General features: G+C 66.5%; 1 protein-coding gene across 3 annotated transcripts; it reads right to left on the bottom strand.

Moving 5' to 3' along the window:
- Positions 1 to 2,929: 2,929 nt before the first annotated feature.
- Positions 2,930 to 14,338, bottom strand: DTX3 (deltex E3 ubiquitin ligase 3). 3 transcript variants are annotated; one of them, XM_037883909.2, is made up of 6 exons: positions 14,219 to 14,338; positions 9,417 to 9,550; positions 8,503 to 8,571; positions 5,313 to 6,043; positions 4,260 to 4,477; positions 2,930 to 3,330 (listed from the first exon to the last, which is right to left on the bottom strand). In XM_037883909.2, the coding sequence occupies exons 3-6, from the start codon at positions 8,513 to 8,515 to the stop codon at positions 3,255 to 3,257; spliced, it is 1,038 nt and encodes a 345-aa protein (XP_037739837.1). In that variant the 5' UTR covers positions 8,516 to 8,571; positions 9,417 to 9,550; positions 14,219 to 14,338; the 3' UTR covers positions 2,930 to 3,254. The 3 variants fall into 3 exon arrangements, with proteins under 3 accessions (XP_037739837.1, XP_043388760.1, XP_037739836.1); XM_043532825.1 differs by having other exon boundaries at positions 5,313 to 6,024; XM_037883908.2 differs by lacking the exons at positions 8,503 to 8,571; positions 9,417 to 9,550; positions 14,219 to 14,338 and having other exon boundaries at positions 5,313 to 6,781.
- Positions 14,339 to 16,081: the final 1,743 nt, after the last annotated feature.

Below are 16,081 nucleotides of genomic sequence, written 5' to 3'. Positions count from 1 at the left end.
TTCCTTTTCTCCCGGCATAACGTGGTGCAACCCCAGGGGTGGCTTCACTTTTTCTTCTTGACACAGTCACCCCCCCCCGCCCCCCATGGCCCCTTTAGAGCCACGAGCCGGACGTCCCAGCCTTGCCCAGGCCAGAGCCCCCCAGGGGAATAGCTCAGCCCAAGTTGGTTTGTCTGCGTTTTGAGGACCGAATTCAAGGAACGGGGCCAGCAGCTCGGCCTAGTCAGAGAACTCAGGGTCTCGTGCCCAGCGTCGGTTCTTGCCAGCCTTGCTCCCGCTGCTCGGGGAGCTGATTGCCTACGGTGACACGTCTACACCACAATGGCACAGCCCCAGCCCACGTCAGCCTCAGTTTCCCCTCCCAGCGCGTGTCTCTTCAACCCGTGAGCGCTCGGTGGCGTCTGGGCAGCTCCTGTGGTTAACAGAGGGAGGCCCCTCAATACCGATCAACATGGGAATGGATATTTCAGCCCATCCGGCCTTTCTGACAGTCCCCGGCTTCCAAATCCTCTCTACGGCGGGCTGGTGTCAGCACGGGGCACAGTCCTGACAGGAGGGGGCAGAGGGCCCCATGGGGGCAGCAGTTGGGGCCCAGGGTCCCAGACAGGCCCTGGACAATGAGGAAATCCTGCCCCAGGACAGGTGGGAGTGAGAACGGGCCATCAGAGCGCAGGGGGGCAGCCTTGAGGGTGCTGGCGCCTAGAGCCCATCACACAGCCTGGCGCTGGCTGCGTTTCATGCCCATCTAGGGTCTCTTGTCTGCTACTGAGATTGGAGGGGCAGGGCCTGCCTGTTTGTACAGCGCCTAGCGCAAGGGATGTGGGGCCATGCCAGGGACTCCCAGCGCTACCATAATACACCTAATATATAACACACAGCACCGAGCGCTACCGTAATACACCTAATAAATCATGTACAGCGCCTAATGCAATGGGTGTAGGGCCACGCCGGGGGGGGCTCCCAGCACTACCGTAATACACCTAAGAAATAACACACAGCACCTAGCACAACGGGTGCGGGGCCATGACTGGGGCTAAGTGCTACTGTAATACACAGAGATAATAGCAGCCCTGCGACTCCCAAAGAGCCAGCACCAGGCAGCCTCGGGCAACCTTATCCCCAGTAACGGCAGCTCTGCTTCCAGCAGGGGCCCGCCCCCCGTGGCCCCCACCCCGGGGCTCAGAAAGGGGGCTGCAGACATGTTGCATACTTTTATTCAACCAAAGCTACAGAATCCAGGACAGACGGGTCAGGGGCCGAGCGACTCGGTTTCCCCTCTTTTTTAACCAGCAACCCCCCCTCCCCCCTGTGGAGAGACCCGGGACCCATCCTCCCCAGGGCAGCAGCTCAGCCGGGGCGCGGGGCGGGGGGGAGGTTAACACAGGACAGAGAGCGGAGTCTGCTCACAGAACGGGACGCATCGTCTCCACCACACACGGTACACGCTGGACGGCCGCAGCCACATGCTGAGAATAGGCAAAAGAAACAGACGGGTCCCACGCCACCCGCTGGCGGTGCCCGGGCAGGTGGAGCCGGCGGCGATGGCCGGGGGAGGCCGGTCGGCAGAGTTCAGATCCAGAAGACGGCTCCGGCGTAGCCGCGTCCAGGACCAGGCCCCGGCGGAGAGTCCGGAGCGGGATTGGAGGGGTATATACAGGAGAGGCGGGTGCCAGCGGGAGCCTTTGTCCAAGGCCGGGCAAGGGGTGCCCACGGCCCGCAGCGCTGGCTCTGCTGAGGCAGGTGTCCGCAGAGGGCGGCATCGCCGGGGGGGACACGGCAGGCGTCCTGGCAGGGCCGCGCCGTCACGTAGGTCCAGAAAGCAGCGCTCAGCGAAGAGCTCGGCCGGCTGCGGCTCCGGGGCCCAGCCGGAACCGGAGAGGAGGGCAGCTGGGCCCAGGGCCGGGTGTGGTGCAGGGAGGTGTCGTGTGCGAGCCAGGCCCCCTCTTACACATACACACGTCTCGTACAGCCACCGCAACTGCACACCCTGATCTCACCCGCACAGGGCACACGCTCCCCACCCCGACCCCACCAGCTCGGAAAGGCCACATCCCACACACCCTGCTGCACACACAACCCCTGATCCCACACACCCAGTACAGCCACACACCCCTCACCCCTGCACACACAACCCCCGATCCCACACACCCGGTACATCCACACCACCCTCACCCCCTGCACACACAACCCCCGATCCCACACACCCGGTACAGCCACACCCCCCTCACCCCCTGCACACACAACCCCCGATCCCACACACCCGGTACAGCCACACCCCCCTCACCCCCTGCACACACAACCCCCGATCCCACACATCCGGTACAGCCACACCCCCCTCACCCCCTGCACACACAACCCCCGATCCCACACACCCGGTACAGCCATCACCCCCTGCACACACAACCCCCGATCCCACGCACCCGGTACAGCCACACCCCCCTCACCCCCTGCACACACAACCCCCGATCCCACGCACCCGGTACAGCCACACCCCCCTCACCCCCTGCACACACAACCCCCGATCCCACGCACCCGGTACAGCCACACCCCCCTCACCCCCTGCACACACAACCCCCGATCCCACGCACCCGGTACAGCCACACCCCCCTCACCCCCTGCACACACAACCCCCGATCCCACGCACCCGGTACAGCCACACCCCCCTCACCCCCTGCACACACAACCCCCGATCCCACGCACCCGGTACAGCCACACCCCCCTCACCCCCTGCACACACAACCCCCGATCCCACACACCCGGTACAGCCACACCCCCCTCACCCCCTGCACACACAACCCCCGATCCCACACACCCGGTACAGCCACACACCCCTCACCCCCTGCACACACAACCCCCGATCCCACGCACCCGGTACAGCCACACCCCCCTCACCCCCTGCACACACAACCCCCGATCCCACGCACCCGGTACAGCCACACACCCCTCACCCCCTGCACACACAACCCCTGGTCTCTCACTCTCACACACACATGCACTTGATCTCACTACCCGCTCCAGACACGCCCCGGTCACACACTCACACTCCCCCCGCCCGCCCCTCCAAGGAGCCCTGGCAGTGGGGAGGGGCTCTGGCGCTGACAGCCGCAATCCAGGGCGGAGCCGGCGAAGCACCTTGCCTTGAGGGATGCGTGGCCGCCCCGGGCCCAGCTGGACAGGAGACGCTGTGGGGCCGTCCTGACCCCCCCCCCGGGTCGCCCCCTGGTCCCGCAGCAGGAGCCGCAGCAGAGAAAGGGTTAATCCTCAGTGAGGCCTTTGGCTCGTAGCTCCTCCTGCACCCGGGCAAGGTACGTGGGGTCGGGGTACCCGAATCTAGGAGACACACAGGGGAGACATCAGCCATGCACAGCCCCACCCCCGCCTGGACAGCTCCCCAGCCTCACCTGTCCCCCCCACAGCCACAGCAGCCCCCCCAGCTTGGCCACCTCAGCTGTGCACTGCCATGCACGGGAACCCCGGCACCCGCAGGGGGGCCTTTGGCCAGGGCATGGGGTGGTTTGTGTCCCAATTCCTGAAGAAAGGGCCCCAGGAGCTGCCAGGGTCACAAGCGTCTTGACACGCAGCACAGCGCCCCCTGGCACTGGGGATTGGGGTCAGCGCTGAGAGCCAGGGCAGAGCGCCCCCCGCTGAGCCCCCCGGCGCTGGGGATTGGGGTCAGCGCTGAGAGCCAGGGCAGAGCGCCCCCCGCTGAGCCCCCCGGCGCTGGGGACTGGGGTCAGCGCTGACAGCCAGGGCAGAGTGCCCCCCGCTGAGCCCCCCGGCGCTGGGGATTGGGGTTAGCGCTGACAGCCAGGGCAGAGCGCCCCCCGCTGAGCCCCCCGGCGCTGGGAATTGGGGTTAGCGCTGACAGCCAGGGCAGAGCACCCCCTGCTGAGCCCCCCGGCGCTGGGGATTGGGGTTAGCGCTGACAGCCAGGGCAGAGCGCCCCCCGCTGAGCCCCCCGGCGCTGGGGCATTGGGCCCCTACCATGCAGCACAGTGCTCCCTAGCACCACATTGAGGAATTAGGGTCAGCACTGACAGTAAGGGGAGAGCGCCCCCTACTGAGCCCCCATCTCACCCCCTGCAGCACAGGGCCCCCTCGAACCGGGGCCAGCACTGACTGCCAGGGTAGAGAGCCCCCTACGGAGCCCCCCCAGGTTTCCAGTGCCCGTCGGGCCCCACTCAGGAGCACAGATGGGTCATCAGCACCCCCTGCCGCTGGCCCCCAGCCCCTTAGCCCTGCGGGCTGCGGCTGCCTACAGCTGGGGTCCCCCGGTGCAGTTGGTTTTGTGGTGGATGTCGTTCCACGTGATGACGTTGGCTCTGCCCGTGGTCATGGAGGTGCCGATGGTGAAGGTCAGGCGCTGGTCGAAGGCCTTGCGGAACAGGGCCAGCACCTTGTTCCCCTCTGGGCAGTCGGGCAGGTAGGCCACCCGCGTGGTGCCCGGGTACCGCACGCCGGGGTTGGGATGCTCCACCTGCAACGGGGGCGGGGGGGAGGCAATCAGACGCCAGGGATGCTGTGAAGCCTGGCACAGACTCTGCTGCCAGGCAAGGGGTGACGCTGCCCATGGGCCGGAGTCTCCTCCAGTGCTCACTGCGGGCATCAGGCAGCCCCCTGGGTTGCTCCAGCTGGGGGCTTGGTCTCCTCCTGCCCTGCAGAACCCCGGGGGCGGGTGACCCTGCAACTGGCGCAGGGGGTATCACTCTTGGGGAGAGGGAGGGGGAAAGTCTTCTGCTCACTGCCCCCCGAATGCCAACCTGCTTCCAGCCTCCACAGTGCTCAGCCTCCCCGAGCCACAGGGTGACGCCAGTCCAGAGGGGACAGGACAAGGTAGGGCTGGTGTGCCCCGGTGCCGCCCCCTGCCAGGGCCGTGCCCAAGGCTCTGCCATGCCCCAGGGGCAAAGGCAGGGATCGGATGGATGTGGGAGGAGTTAGATTTACCCAGATTTACCAGGTGACCCCAGAGTGGAGGGCAAATTAGCAGATCGGGGGGGGGGGGGACAGGAAAGGGGGGGGCATCCAAGGGCCAACGCAGCCTGGTGGGGACACTGCACATGGGGCTGGGAGAGCAGGGGGCTGGGATTTAGGGGCACCGGCAGGGCTGGAGCGTGGGGAGCCCAGGGCTGGGCTGGCAGGGGGCTGCGGGTTGGGATTGAGGGGCACCAGCAGAGCTAGGGAGGCAGGGAAGCTGACCCAGACCTCCGCCCCTTGCAGCTGACTGCCCCAACAAGCCCCCCCCTCCCTCCGCTGCAGCCAGGCGGGCTGGGGAGGACTGCAGAGCTGGGGCCAGAGGCCGGGGGAGAACTCACCCCTTGGATGCCAGGCGGGAAGACGTACTGGATGATGATGGTGCCGTATTTCTCGTAGCCGGGGAGCAGCAGGCTCGAGTCCTTGGACACCAGCATGCGCCCGTTCTCAGGCTGGTTGCCCACCAGCTGCCCGTAGAAGCGCCCGCACATGGGGCAGGCCCGCTTGACCTGCAGCGCCCGCGTGATGCAGTCCTCGCAGAAGGAGTGCTTGCACTTCTCCAGAGTCTTTACGTTCTGGATCTCGCCCAGGCAGATGGGGCACTGGCTCTCCTGCTCTTCCTCCCGCGAGCAGCCCGCCGCCCCCCCCAGGCCCCCTCCCCCTCCTGGGCCCCCCGCCCTGGCCCCAGAGGTCTGCTGACCCCGGGAGACCACGCCGGCCCCGTGTGGGCGCAGCTCGCCCCCGGGTTTGTCCAGCAGGGCCATGCACCCCACCAGCTCGCTCTGCCGCTGTGCCTTCTTCAGCTCCTTCTCCGTCTCCTTGAGCAAGGCCTTGAGGGCTTTGCGGGCCAGGTAGAGGCCGTTGCCGGCCCCGGGGGCCGGCGTGGAGAGCTGCAGCACGTAGATCTCTGAGGTCTCCCCATCGATCAGGATGCTCAGCTTGGTCTCCTCCTTCAGCCTGACCAGCTTGGAGTGGGCCTCTTTGGTCAGGAAGTCCCAGACGGGCTTAGAGACCGTGAGCTTATTTTTAGTGGCACCCCCGCATGCCGCCATCCTGGATAAAACAAATGACACTGAAGAGAAAAGAACAGTCATCAAAGCCGCCGGCATCGCCTCCCGGGTGGGCTAGAGACAGACAGACAGACAGACAACGGACACCCCCACCCCTTCCACAGCCAGCCAACTGCCCCAGCCCCAGCCGGGATTTGAACCTTCGGCTCCAGGAAGCATCGGGAGGGGCGGATCCCCTCCGGGGCCCGGCCATCCCCTCGGCCCAGCCATCGTTGTCCCCTCTGGCCTTTAAATCTCTACCCTCGGGTCCCACGCTCCTGGGGGCGGGCGGGGTGTCTCTCCTGGGGTCTATTCCCCTATCGCTGTGTGGGTTGGGGTGAGTTGTCCATCTCCTGTCCATCTCAGTGGTGGCAGGCGGGTTGTACCCCACAGCCTGCCCCACAGCGAACCCCCCCACCAAGTTCAAACAAAACACACACACACACCCCCCACAGCTGATCAGTCACCCATCACAAACATGACAGTCACGAGACAATCGTTTAATAAATATCATTGCAATTAAAATAAAACACACAGGTGGGGGGTGGGGGAGAAATGCCTGTTTGGAGGGGTTAACAAAGGGTTAACCAAGGAGCTTTTGCCCCAGTCTATTGCTCCTGTTGGTCCCTGGGTTGGGGTGTCTCAGGAGTGGGGGGGGGGGGCTGAATTGTGGCCTGTTGTCTGGGGGAGCCCCTCCGGGGCCTGACCAGATGTAGGGGGAGGGGACCAGGAGAGCTGGGCTGGGGGAGCCCCAAAGTGGGGCTGAGCTGGGGGGGTGGGGAGCTCCACAGAATAGGCGGGGGGTGGGGGAGAAATGCTTGTTTGGAGGGGTTAACAAAGGGTTTTTTTAAACAGGGGGGCACGATTGCTGCGAAAACCCCGCTTCGTAAGGCCGAAGGCTGCGTTCCCCACCACCTTGGGTTATGAAACAGCAGAGTAATGAATGGGAAATCCCGGATTCTGGGGGAGGGATAAGGAGGCTGGGAGTGGGGCTGCCCATGGGAGAGGGAGCGGAGTCTAGCAGGACCCTAAGACACAGATCCATCCCCCCGTTAAACTCACCCTCCAGCAGCGCGAATGGGCCAGAATAGGGGTGCATCCCCCGCCCAAGAATCGCCCCTGCAGGGTGAAGTGGGGTCAGGCCCTGGCCCCCTACTTGGGGCAGATAAGGGGTGTGGCCAGAGGGCACTGCACTTCGGGTAGTTTCTGCTCCCCAGGGCCAGGCCCAGAATACGGGGAGCCCAGAGAGGTGCAACCCCCCCTGAAGGGATGGGGGACCTTGGGATCGAGCCCCACAAACTGAGCCTCAGCCTTGGACACGAGGAGCAGGTGGTTCCCGAGCCCCCTGGCACATTTAGGGAGACTCCCCCCCACACACACTTATCCCAAATTGGGCCATGCCCCACTCCCCCCACCCCAGTAAGTGCCAGGAATAACACCCCTTCCTTTGCCCCACTGAATCTTGTGCCCCAGAGCTATGGCTCCAGCAAGGGGGCTGGGGCCCTATACCCCATGGGGCAGGCAACGGCACCAGGTGGGGCCCCCTGCCAGCCTGGATCAAAGAGGGGTACCCGAGTGGGGTCAGGGGAGGAGGCCTCTCTCCCTTTCCCCCACACTGGGGGCCACCCAAGGTCATGGCTGCCCCCCTCACCCAGCAACCTCAGCAGGATTCAGAACACCCCTCACCCTGGGGTGGCATGAGGGGGGTGCCCCAAGGAGCTTTTGCCCCAGTCTATTGCTCCTGTTGGTCCCTGGGTTGGGGTGTCTCAGGAGTGGGGGGGGGGGGGGCGCTGAATTGTGGCCTTTGTTGTCTGGGGGAGCCCCTCTGGGGCCTGACCAGATGTGGGGGGAGGGGACCAGGAGAGCTGGGCTGGGGGAGCCCCAAAGTGGGGCTGAGCTGGGGGGGGGTGGGGAGCTCCACAGAAGAGGCCCTGGCCCCAAGTGCTGGCTCCCAGCACCCCCTGCTCTAACCCACCGGATCCCCATTCCCGCCCCGGGCCAGGGAGAGAAGAACCCAGGCGTCCTGGCTCCCAGACATGCCCCCACCCCCCAGGAACCAGCAGGTGTAACCCAGACCCACCCCCACCGGAGCCAGCATGAGCAGACCCACAGCAGGGAGAGAACAGCCTGCCCCCCCCCCCCGCAGGAGAGCCCCACACCTGGAGGTGGGAGAAGGCGGGGGGGGGGGCTCACTGAGATCCCCCCCTTCCGCAATGGATGCAGCAAACCCCAGAGGCTCGGGGGAGAACTATCCCGGGGGGGTGCTAGGAGGAAGTGGGGGGGCTGTACCGCGCGGGGGGGGCTGGTAAAGGGGGAGATGGGCCCTATCGGAGTGGGGGGGGCTGTAGCGGGGCGGGGAGCCTCCTGCACCTGGAGGGGGGCTGCCCCCTATGGGAGGAAGCAGGGGGCCGTACCGGGGGGGTGCGGCCATCCCGGGGGGGGGGCGTACCGGGCAGTGGGGGCCGGGCCGGGCGGCACCTACCTGGGGAGCCCATGGGAGAGGGAAGCAGGAAGCGCCCGGAGCGAGTTCAGCGGAGCCGCGAACCAGGAACTACAAAGACCGGGGTGGGGGGGGACGACAAGGGGGGTTGCGAGTTACGACGCTGCAGGGGCTGCCCCGCCCCCCCCCGGGGCTATCCAGCCCCCCCCCAATTCGCGACAGCTGATCGGCCCGGCTGGCGTCAGCGCGTCCCCCCCCCGCCAGCTCAGCGCCCCCCCCCCACTACCCCCCAAGGTTCAGGGTTCCCCCCAGCTCAGGGGGGCCCATCCTCCCTGCCGCCACCTCCTTCCCCCCCCCCTCCGGCTCCGTCTCTTCCCTGCCCCCCCCCCCCCGGCTCCATCTCCTCCCTGCCCCCCCTTGTGTGATCTCCACCCCCCCCCCCCCCCCCCCCCCCCGTGATTCACGGCTCTCCCTCGCCCGGGGCCCCTCTCCAGCGCCTCTGCCAAGAGCTGGAGCCAGGAGGGCCCCGGGTTGGGAGCTGGGCCCCATGCAGCTGGTCTCACCGAGCCCCGGCAGGTCCGGTCTGTGTCACCTCCGAACCACCTGCCACGCTCCACGCCCCTGCTCGCGGTCCCCACCCCACGTCCAGCCGCCCCACAGGCGCCGCGGGCTCCCAGCACAGCCCCCTTTGTGCAGGGGACGTGGGTCGCCGGCTCTGCCCGCGGCGTGGGGGCTTGTCCGTGGCAGGTCCGGCTCACAGGACATGGTGCCCAGCTGAGTCTGCCAGCCCGTCCCCTGCCTCCCCACCTGCCCCACTGATCTCCCCACTGCTCGGGCCCCAACCCCCAGCGGGCTGGGCTGAAGGGCAGGCAGTGTTTAAAGTGCATGGAGGGGAGGGGGGGTCACAAGGGGTCGCAGTCGTAGCCTGTGGGGGGGCACCTTGCGGCCCATCTTACCAAAACGGCTGTTCCCAGATTACGTTGGATCCCTCACTACGTTCAGACCCCCACAGCCAGGGCAGGGAAGCAGGCGAACTCCTGGGCCGGACTCGCGGCAGGTGGGGGTCCGGGCCGGCTGGATCTCAGGGTTTCTGAGTCGGGGGGATATTTTCACATTGGGTTTGGTTCCAATTCAGATGGAAACTCTACTCAATTTTCCTTCTAGGAACCCCCCCCCCCCACAGGGTGCTCCCCACATTCGCTCCCGGGGCCTGGCACCCACTGACTGAAACAGACAGTTTCACACCTGCTGTTCAGTGCTGGGCAACCCTGAAATGGACACGAATCCTGGCAGTTTCAGTCAGCGGCAGCCGGAGGCCCTGGCGGGGCAGCCCGCTCAGGGAAAAGCCAGAATTTCCAGACTCGCAGGCCGGCTGGCTCCCTGCTTCCTCTCCACGTTCCTGACCAGCCCTAGGACGGAGGCTGCGGATGGGAGGGGTGTGAACGCTAAGAACCCCCCCACTCCGGTTTCAGTGAAGGGGCACACACTCCTCCCTGCGCAGGGCTCCAGCCCAGTCTCTGCAAAGGGACATCCATGACTCTCCCCATCCCCCAGTGGCTGCCGATGAATAACCTGCCCTGAAGGACTTTTTCTCCTTACTGCCAGGGGGCTCAGGGTTCGGCCGGTGCCCTGGGGTAGGGGGGTTCATGCCCCTGTTGCGTTGGGTCTCCTGCCTGTCAAGCTGAGCACATCCACACTGGCCTCAGGAACACCCAGCCAGTTTCTCTTCTTCATGCCTGTTCTCGGCCTCCGTAATATCCTGTGGCAGTGAGTCCCGCAGGGCTGTGTGCTAACAAACCTCTAAGAGCCTGCTCTGCCAGGCAAGAGGCATCCCTGGAGGAAGGCGAGGGGGCACTTGGGGAGGCAGCTGGCATAAGGAACTGAGAGGGGTGTGGCTCTCTGGGCCCTGCTCAATCTGTGCAGAGGATGGGGGTGGTTGGGTGGGTGCTCCCCGCCTGCAGGGAGTGACAAGCATCTGGGGGAGGAGCTGCGTCCCAACGGGGGCTGCCGACAGCCTGTCTGGATCCAAACAACCCGGTGCCCAGCAGCCATGGTGCACAGGCCCCTTCCCGTGGTCCGTAAGTCTCAACCGAGCCCTGGAGTCTCTAGCACCCGGGAGCTTCGCGTGTCGTGGGCGCTGCCCTGCGAGGTGGGGGGACTGGGGGATCCGTGGCTATTTACTCCCAGAGCCCCCAGCGACTGGCGTCACATCTGATCTGGAGCTGCCAGGGCCTCGAGCAGAGCCTGGCATTGCGTCTGGGCAGAGGCCTCCAAGCTGCAGAGAGACCCACTGAGGCTTGTGCATCCTCTGATGGGACCAGGCCCGGAGCCTGACTCGGCTCCAGGCTCGCAGCCTGCTCTAGGGGACCCCGCCAGGGACCCCCCCACCCCGCTTCTGAGCTCCCTGCCTTCCTGCCCAGGGCCCAGCCCTGTCCCATACCAATGCTTACGCCCTCCCACCACCACGACAATGCCACGTTTGCCCCACGGCTCCCAACGCTGACTGCAGGGCCCCGATCCCCCTACGGGCCCGCGGCGATGCCAGCTGCACCCCAGATCTCCTCTCCACTCCTGCACCCCAGATCCCCCCAGCCGAGCTCGCTCCCCCCAGCTGGGCCGTTCGATGCCAGGTAACTCTTGGCTCTGAGGGGACCTGGGGCCCCAGGTTTCCCTGCCGTCGCCGGGCGCCGGATAACGATGTAAACGGCCAGATCTAGCGTGTCCTGCAGCCAGATCCCTGCGTGGTGGGGTCCTGCCTCCGCCCTTCAGGGAACGGGGAGTCAGTGCTTGGCTGGGAGACCCTCCGAGACCACCCGGGCGCTGCAGGAAGGGGGGTGGGCTCAGGCAGGGGCGCTCTCCCCTCAGAATCAGGGCTGGCTCCGGGGCAACACGAGGGGGTGTCATGATGCAGGGAGCGAGATGGGCGCCGGAGCTGGTATCTGCCTCCGCTCCAGGCCATGGGTCAGTGCTGCTCACTGACAAGGGCTGGTACCAGCGGGGCCCCGGTGGCAGGGCCGGGGGGGGCACCTGATGGGGAACTCCCCACCACAGGGACAACCCCTTTGCCAGTGTCCCCAGGGGAGGAGTTTCTCCCACTGGCCTCCCAGTATGACTTGACTTCAGCATGGCTGAGCGGGGAGCAGGCTCAGTGTGACCCCGTGATCGCCCCCCTGCACAGCAGAGCCCCCCCAGCTGCCGTTGGCAATCACAGCACAGCCGGGCTTTACCATCCCCTTCTATGCGGCTGCATTGCAATAAACACGGGGCACAGCCCCCAAGAGACCCTACAATAACAAGCCAGCCTGAGCAACCTTCCAATAACAACCCAGCCCCTGCAGCTGCTGCAGGAAGGGACCCCACATCCTACCAGCTGCTCCCACAGGACCCTCTGATAGCAAACCGGCCCCCGGCTAGCTACATGTGTTGGGGGGAGGGGAGTTCCCAGACTCAGTGGCCTGAGCCCTCGCACTGTGTGTGCGGGGGAGAAACAGGCAAGAGACAGGGCTCTCCTCCCCCATGGATGTGGGGGATTTGCTGGTAAAGACCTTGGCTTTCCCAGCCCCAGCTGGACAGGGTGGGGGGGGAGATTGGGGGTGGAAGGAACCAGCCAGTACAGCCGGCCTGGCCATGTAGACAGCTGGTACCTCCATGCTGCCCCATGGCAGGGCTTGTCCTGAGGCCGATTCCTCCCTAGAGGGGACTGGGATGGGCCAGGGCTGCAGCATATCCCCCCCCCCCGCCCCCAGCCCCACACCACCGGCCAGGATCCCTGTTCAAAAAGGTGTGTCAGGGCTGCTCCCCCACCCCCAGCCCCATGCACGATCTCCCTTCAGGGCGGGCCCCCAGGACGTGTCGCCCCCGCTGAGAGGGGCAGGGGCGCAGGACTCTGGGGGAGCTGGCTCCACTTCCCACCGGGGGCCCCAGACCAGACAGCACCCAGTGCTGAGATCCTGCTAGGTCAGCCCTGCAGCCGAGTGCCCCCCTTCACCACCACCCCCCCCCCCCCGCCCCCAACAGGCTTCATCCTAGTCTGCAGGTGGATCAGGCCCCATCAGAGCACCAGGCTTGGTGTGGGGGGGGGGGGGGAGGAACGGGGATTGGGCTCCATCAGGGCACCAGGCCCGGCATGGGGGGGTAAGGCCTATCTGGGTGCCAGGCCCGGGGGGTGAGGCATGGGGGAAATTGAGCCCAGCCAGGGCATCTCTGCCACAGGACAAAGAACGCAGAGGGGTGGGCATGGGCTGTTCTGAGCATCCAGCCCAGGCCAAAAACTGACAGCGCAGGGATTCTTCAGAACCCCCCCCTTCCTTCAGCTCAGACCCCCCATCTCCCCCATCCTTCCCCCCTTCCCCATCCTTCACCTCAGACCCCCCCATCTCCCCCATCCTTCCCCCCTTCCCCATCCTTCACCTCAGACCCCCCATCTCCCCCATCCTTCCCCCCTTCCCCATCCTTCACCTCAGACCCCCATCTCCCCCACCCTTCCCCCTCCTTCAGCTCAGACTTCCCCATCTCCCCTACCCTTCCCCCCTTCCCCATCCTTCAGCTCAGGCCCCCCCATCTCCCCCACCCTTCCCCCCTTCCCCATCCTTCAGCTCAGACCCCCCCATCTCCCCTACCCTTCCCCCCTTCCCCATCCTTCAGCTCAGACCCCCCCATCTCCCCTACCCTTCCCCCCTTCCCCATCTTTAAGCTCAGACTTCCCCCTCTCCCCCACCCTTCCCCCCTTCCCCATCCTTCAGCTCAGGCCCCCCCATCTCCCCCACCCTTCCCCCCTTCCCCATCCTTCAGCTCAGACCCCCATCTGCCCCTCCCTTCCCCATCCTTCAGCTCAGACTTCCCCATCTCCCCCACCCTTCCCCCCTTCCCCATTCTTCAGCTCAGACCCCGCCATCTCCCCCACCCTTCTCCCCTCCCCCATCACCCCTTCCCCATTCTTCAGCTCAGACCCCCCATCTCCCCCACCCTTCACCCCTTCCCCTTCCTTCAGCTCAGACCCCCCATCTCCCCCCATCCTTCAGCTCAGACCCCCCCATCTCCCCCACCCTTCCCCATCCTTCAGCTCAGACCCCCCATCTCCCCCACCCTTCCCCCTTCCCCATCCTTCAGCTCAGACCTCCCCATCTCCCCCACCCCTCTCCCCTCCCCCATCACCCCTTCCCATCCTTCAGCTCAGACTCACGCATCTGCCCCTACCGTTCACCCCCACATCACCCCTTCAGCTCAACCCCCCATCTGCCCCACCCCTCTCCCCTCCCCCACCTCCCCTTCCCCATCCTTCAGCTCAGACCCCCCATCTGCCCCCACCCCCATCCTTCAGCTCAGACCCCTTCATCGCCCCCGCGCCCAGCTCTGCATTCCCAGCAGGACTCACCCCCCCCAGCTCACACTCCGGGGGGGGGGGGGCAGCGGCCCCCTCCCCCACCGCCGGGACAGGTGATGGGCTCGACCCTCCTCAATCTGCAGCCAGAGGCAGGAAACCAAGCGCCCCCCCCGCCCCATGGCCCAGATCTATTTCATGCCAACCCCCCCCCCCCCCCCGCGCCCACACAATGGCCCGCAGCGCTGGGAAAGCCGCTATTGTGCATCCGGGCCACGATCCCTGGCACGGGCCCCCTGCAGCCCCCCCGGCCCGGCCGCCCCCATCTCTGCAGCCCCCCCGCCCGGCAGCCACCACCTAATCTCTGCAGCCCCCCAGCCCGAGAACCAGCCTCGCAGCGCCGCGGGCCGGGGGGGTCCGATCCCGGCCGCTCCGTACCTGGCGGCGCAGCAGCCCCGGGGCGCCGTGGGGCGGGAGCGGGGGTCGCGGCCATGGCGGGCCCGGCCCTTCCCCGGCCTGGCGCGGGCGAGCGAGCGACCCGCTCCCGGCTCCTCTTCGCGGGGGGGGGCGTCGCTCGCCGGGGCGGGCGCGACGCGAGCGATGGGGGCTGCGGCGGCGCTATGGAAACCGGGGGGGGGGGGAAGCTCGCTGGGGGGGGGGGAGGGGAGACACTGGAGCTGGGATTGCGGGGTGTGGGGGGGGAAGCTCGCTGGGGGGGAGGGGAGACACTGGAGCTGGGATTGCGGGGTGTGGGGGGGGGGAAGCTCGCTGGGGGGGAGGGGAGACACGAGCTGGGATTGCGGGGTGGGGGGGGGGGAGAGAAGGTCTCTAGCTTTGTGCCTATGGGCCCCGGCCCATTAGACCCCCCAGGTGCCTAAAGCACTTGGGGTCTGGGGGATACGAGGCTGGAGCGGGGGGGGGGGCCGCCCTAGAGAGCCAGCCTAGTAGGGCAAAGTCCCAGTATGTGGGGGGGGGGGGTTGGTGCAGAGACCCCCTTTGGGCCCAGCTAGGAGGGGCCTTCGGGCCTTCCCAGGCAGGGGGTGCAGGGGATTCACCCCACCCAACAGGTTGCCCTGGAAACCCGGGGAGAGGGTGGGCTGAGGGCAACACCCTGGGGAGTCAAACAGGAACACACAGCCCAGCTGGATGCTGGCCCCCATCCTGCCCCCCAGCACAAGGCCGGGGCTGGATGTTTTGCAAGCAGCAGGGCTGGCCCCGAAGGTGGGACAGGGGCATGCCAAGGCCGGCTGGAAGCGACACCACCCCTGAGCTGTCAGCGCCATTAGCTGGGTTTGGGCAGCATCCAGGGGTCCCGCCCAAGGTTGTGGGGCCCACGCTGATAGGCACTGCCCCAGGCAGACCTGGAGCCAGGGCCTCACCCAAAGCGCACGCAGGCTCCGCAGCCAGATCAGGGAGGGAAACTGAGGCACAGAGCAGGGCCGTGACTTGCTCAAGGGCCCACAGAAGGTCGGGGAGAAGCAGGATCAGAACCCAGATGTCCTAAGTCCCAGCCCCGTACCCGCCAGGCTTCACTGCCCCCCCCCACAAGCCCCGTAACACCCAGTGCGCATTCCACTCGTATCCTGGCCCAGCACAGGGGCTCGAGAAGAAAGAGGAGCTGCCCCTGCCGGAGCAGTGGGGGGAGCAGATGTGCCCACGACAGGGGGACAAGCCAGGATTTTAAAAGCTCAAAAGCCCAAGCTGTACTGGGGAGGGCAGATAATACTATGGTGAACCCCCCCCAGCACTCAGGTCAGGCAGTTCCAGCTCAGCCCCTGGCAGGGGGGTGGATTTGCCCAAGGCAGCGGCCCAGGGCTGGGGGTGTAAGGGGACAGAGGTGGCTGATGAGGAGGAGCTCCCCTGGGGGGTGGCCCTGATGCCAGGAGCCATGGGGGGGGGGCAGAGACTCTCCCCCTCCATTGGGGGTACCACTCAGTTATCTCTCCCCCACATAGGCGGAAGCAGCTGGATGGGTCAAGGTAGGTGCTGGGGAGGCTACAAAACACCAGAACCTTTTTCTCCCCTACCAGAGATGGGGGCTCAGCCCCAGCTCCGGGCTTCTGAGGGCCCCCCCCCGGGGCAGGGGCCAGCAGCCCCAAAGGACCGAGGATCACCTGTAGCCACACAGCTCATGCCCAGGCTCCAGGGGCCGCAGGGGTCAGGAAGGACCCTCCCTGTTCCTGCCCTCCCAGCAGCTGGCTGGGGGCACCATAGCCTCACCCCTGCCTCTGGCATCGCCCCAAGCATCGATGGCGAAATTCACAAGCCTTAGTCCCTACCCAGACAGCTAGTAGGGGCAGG

Source organism: Chelonia mydas, chromosome 20 (genome assembly GCF_015237465.2).
Source record: "Chelonia mydas isolate rCheMyd1 chromosome 20, rCheMyd1.pri.v2, whole genome shotgun sequence".
NCBI lineage: Eukaryota > Metazoa > Chordata > Testudines > Cheloniidae > Chelonia > Chelonia mydas.
The sequence above is the reverse complement of the archived record's forward strand: the minus strand, read 5'-3'. Positions and strand labels throughout refer to the sequence as shown.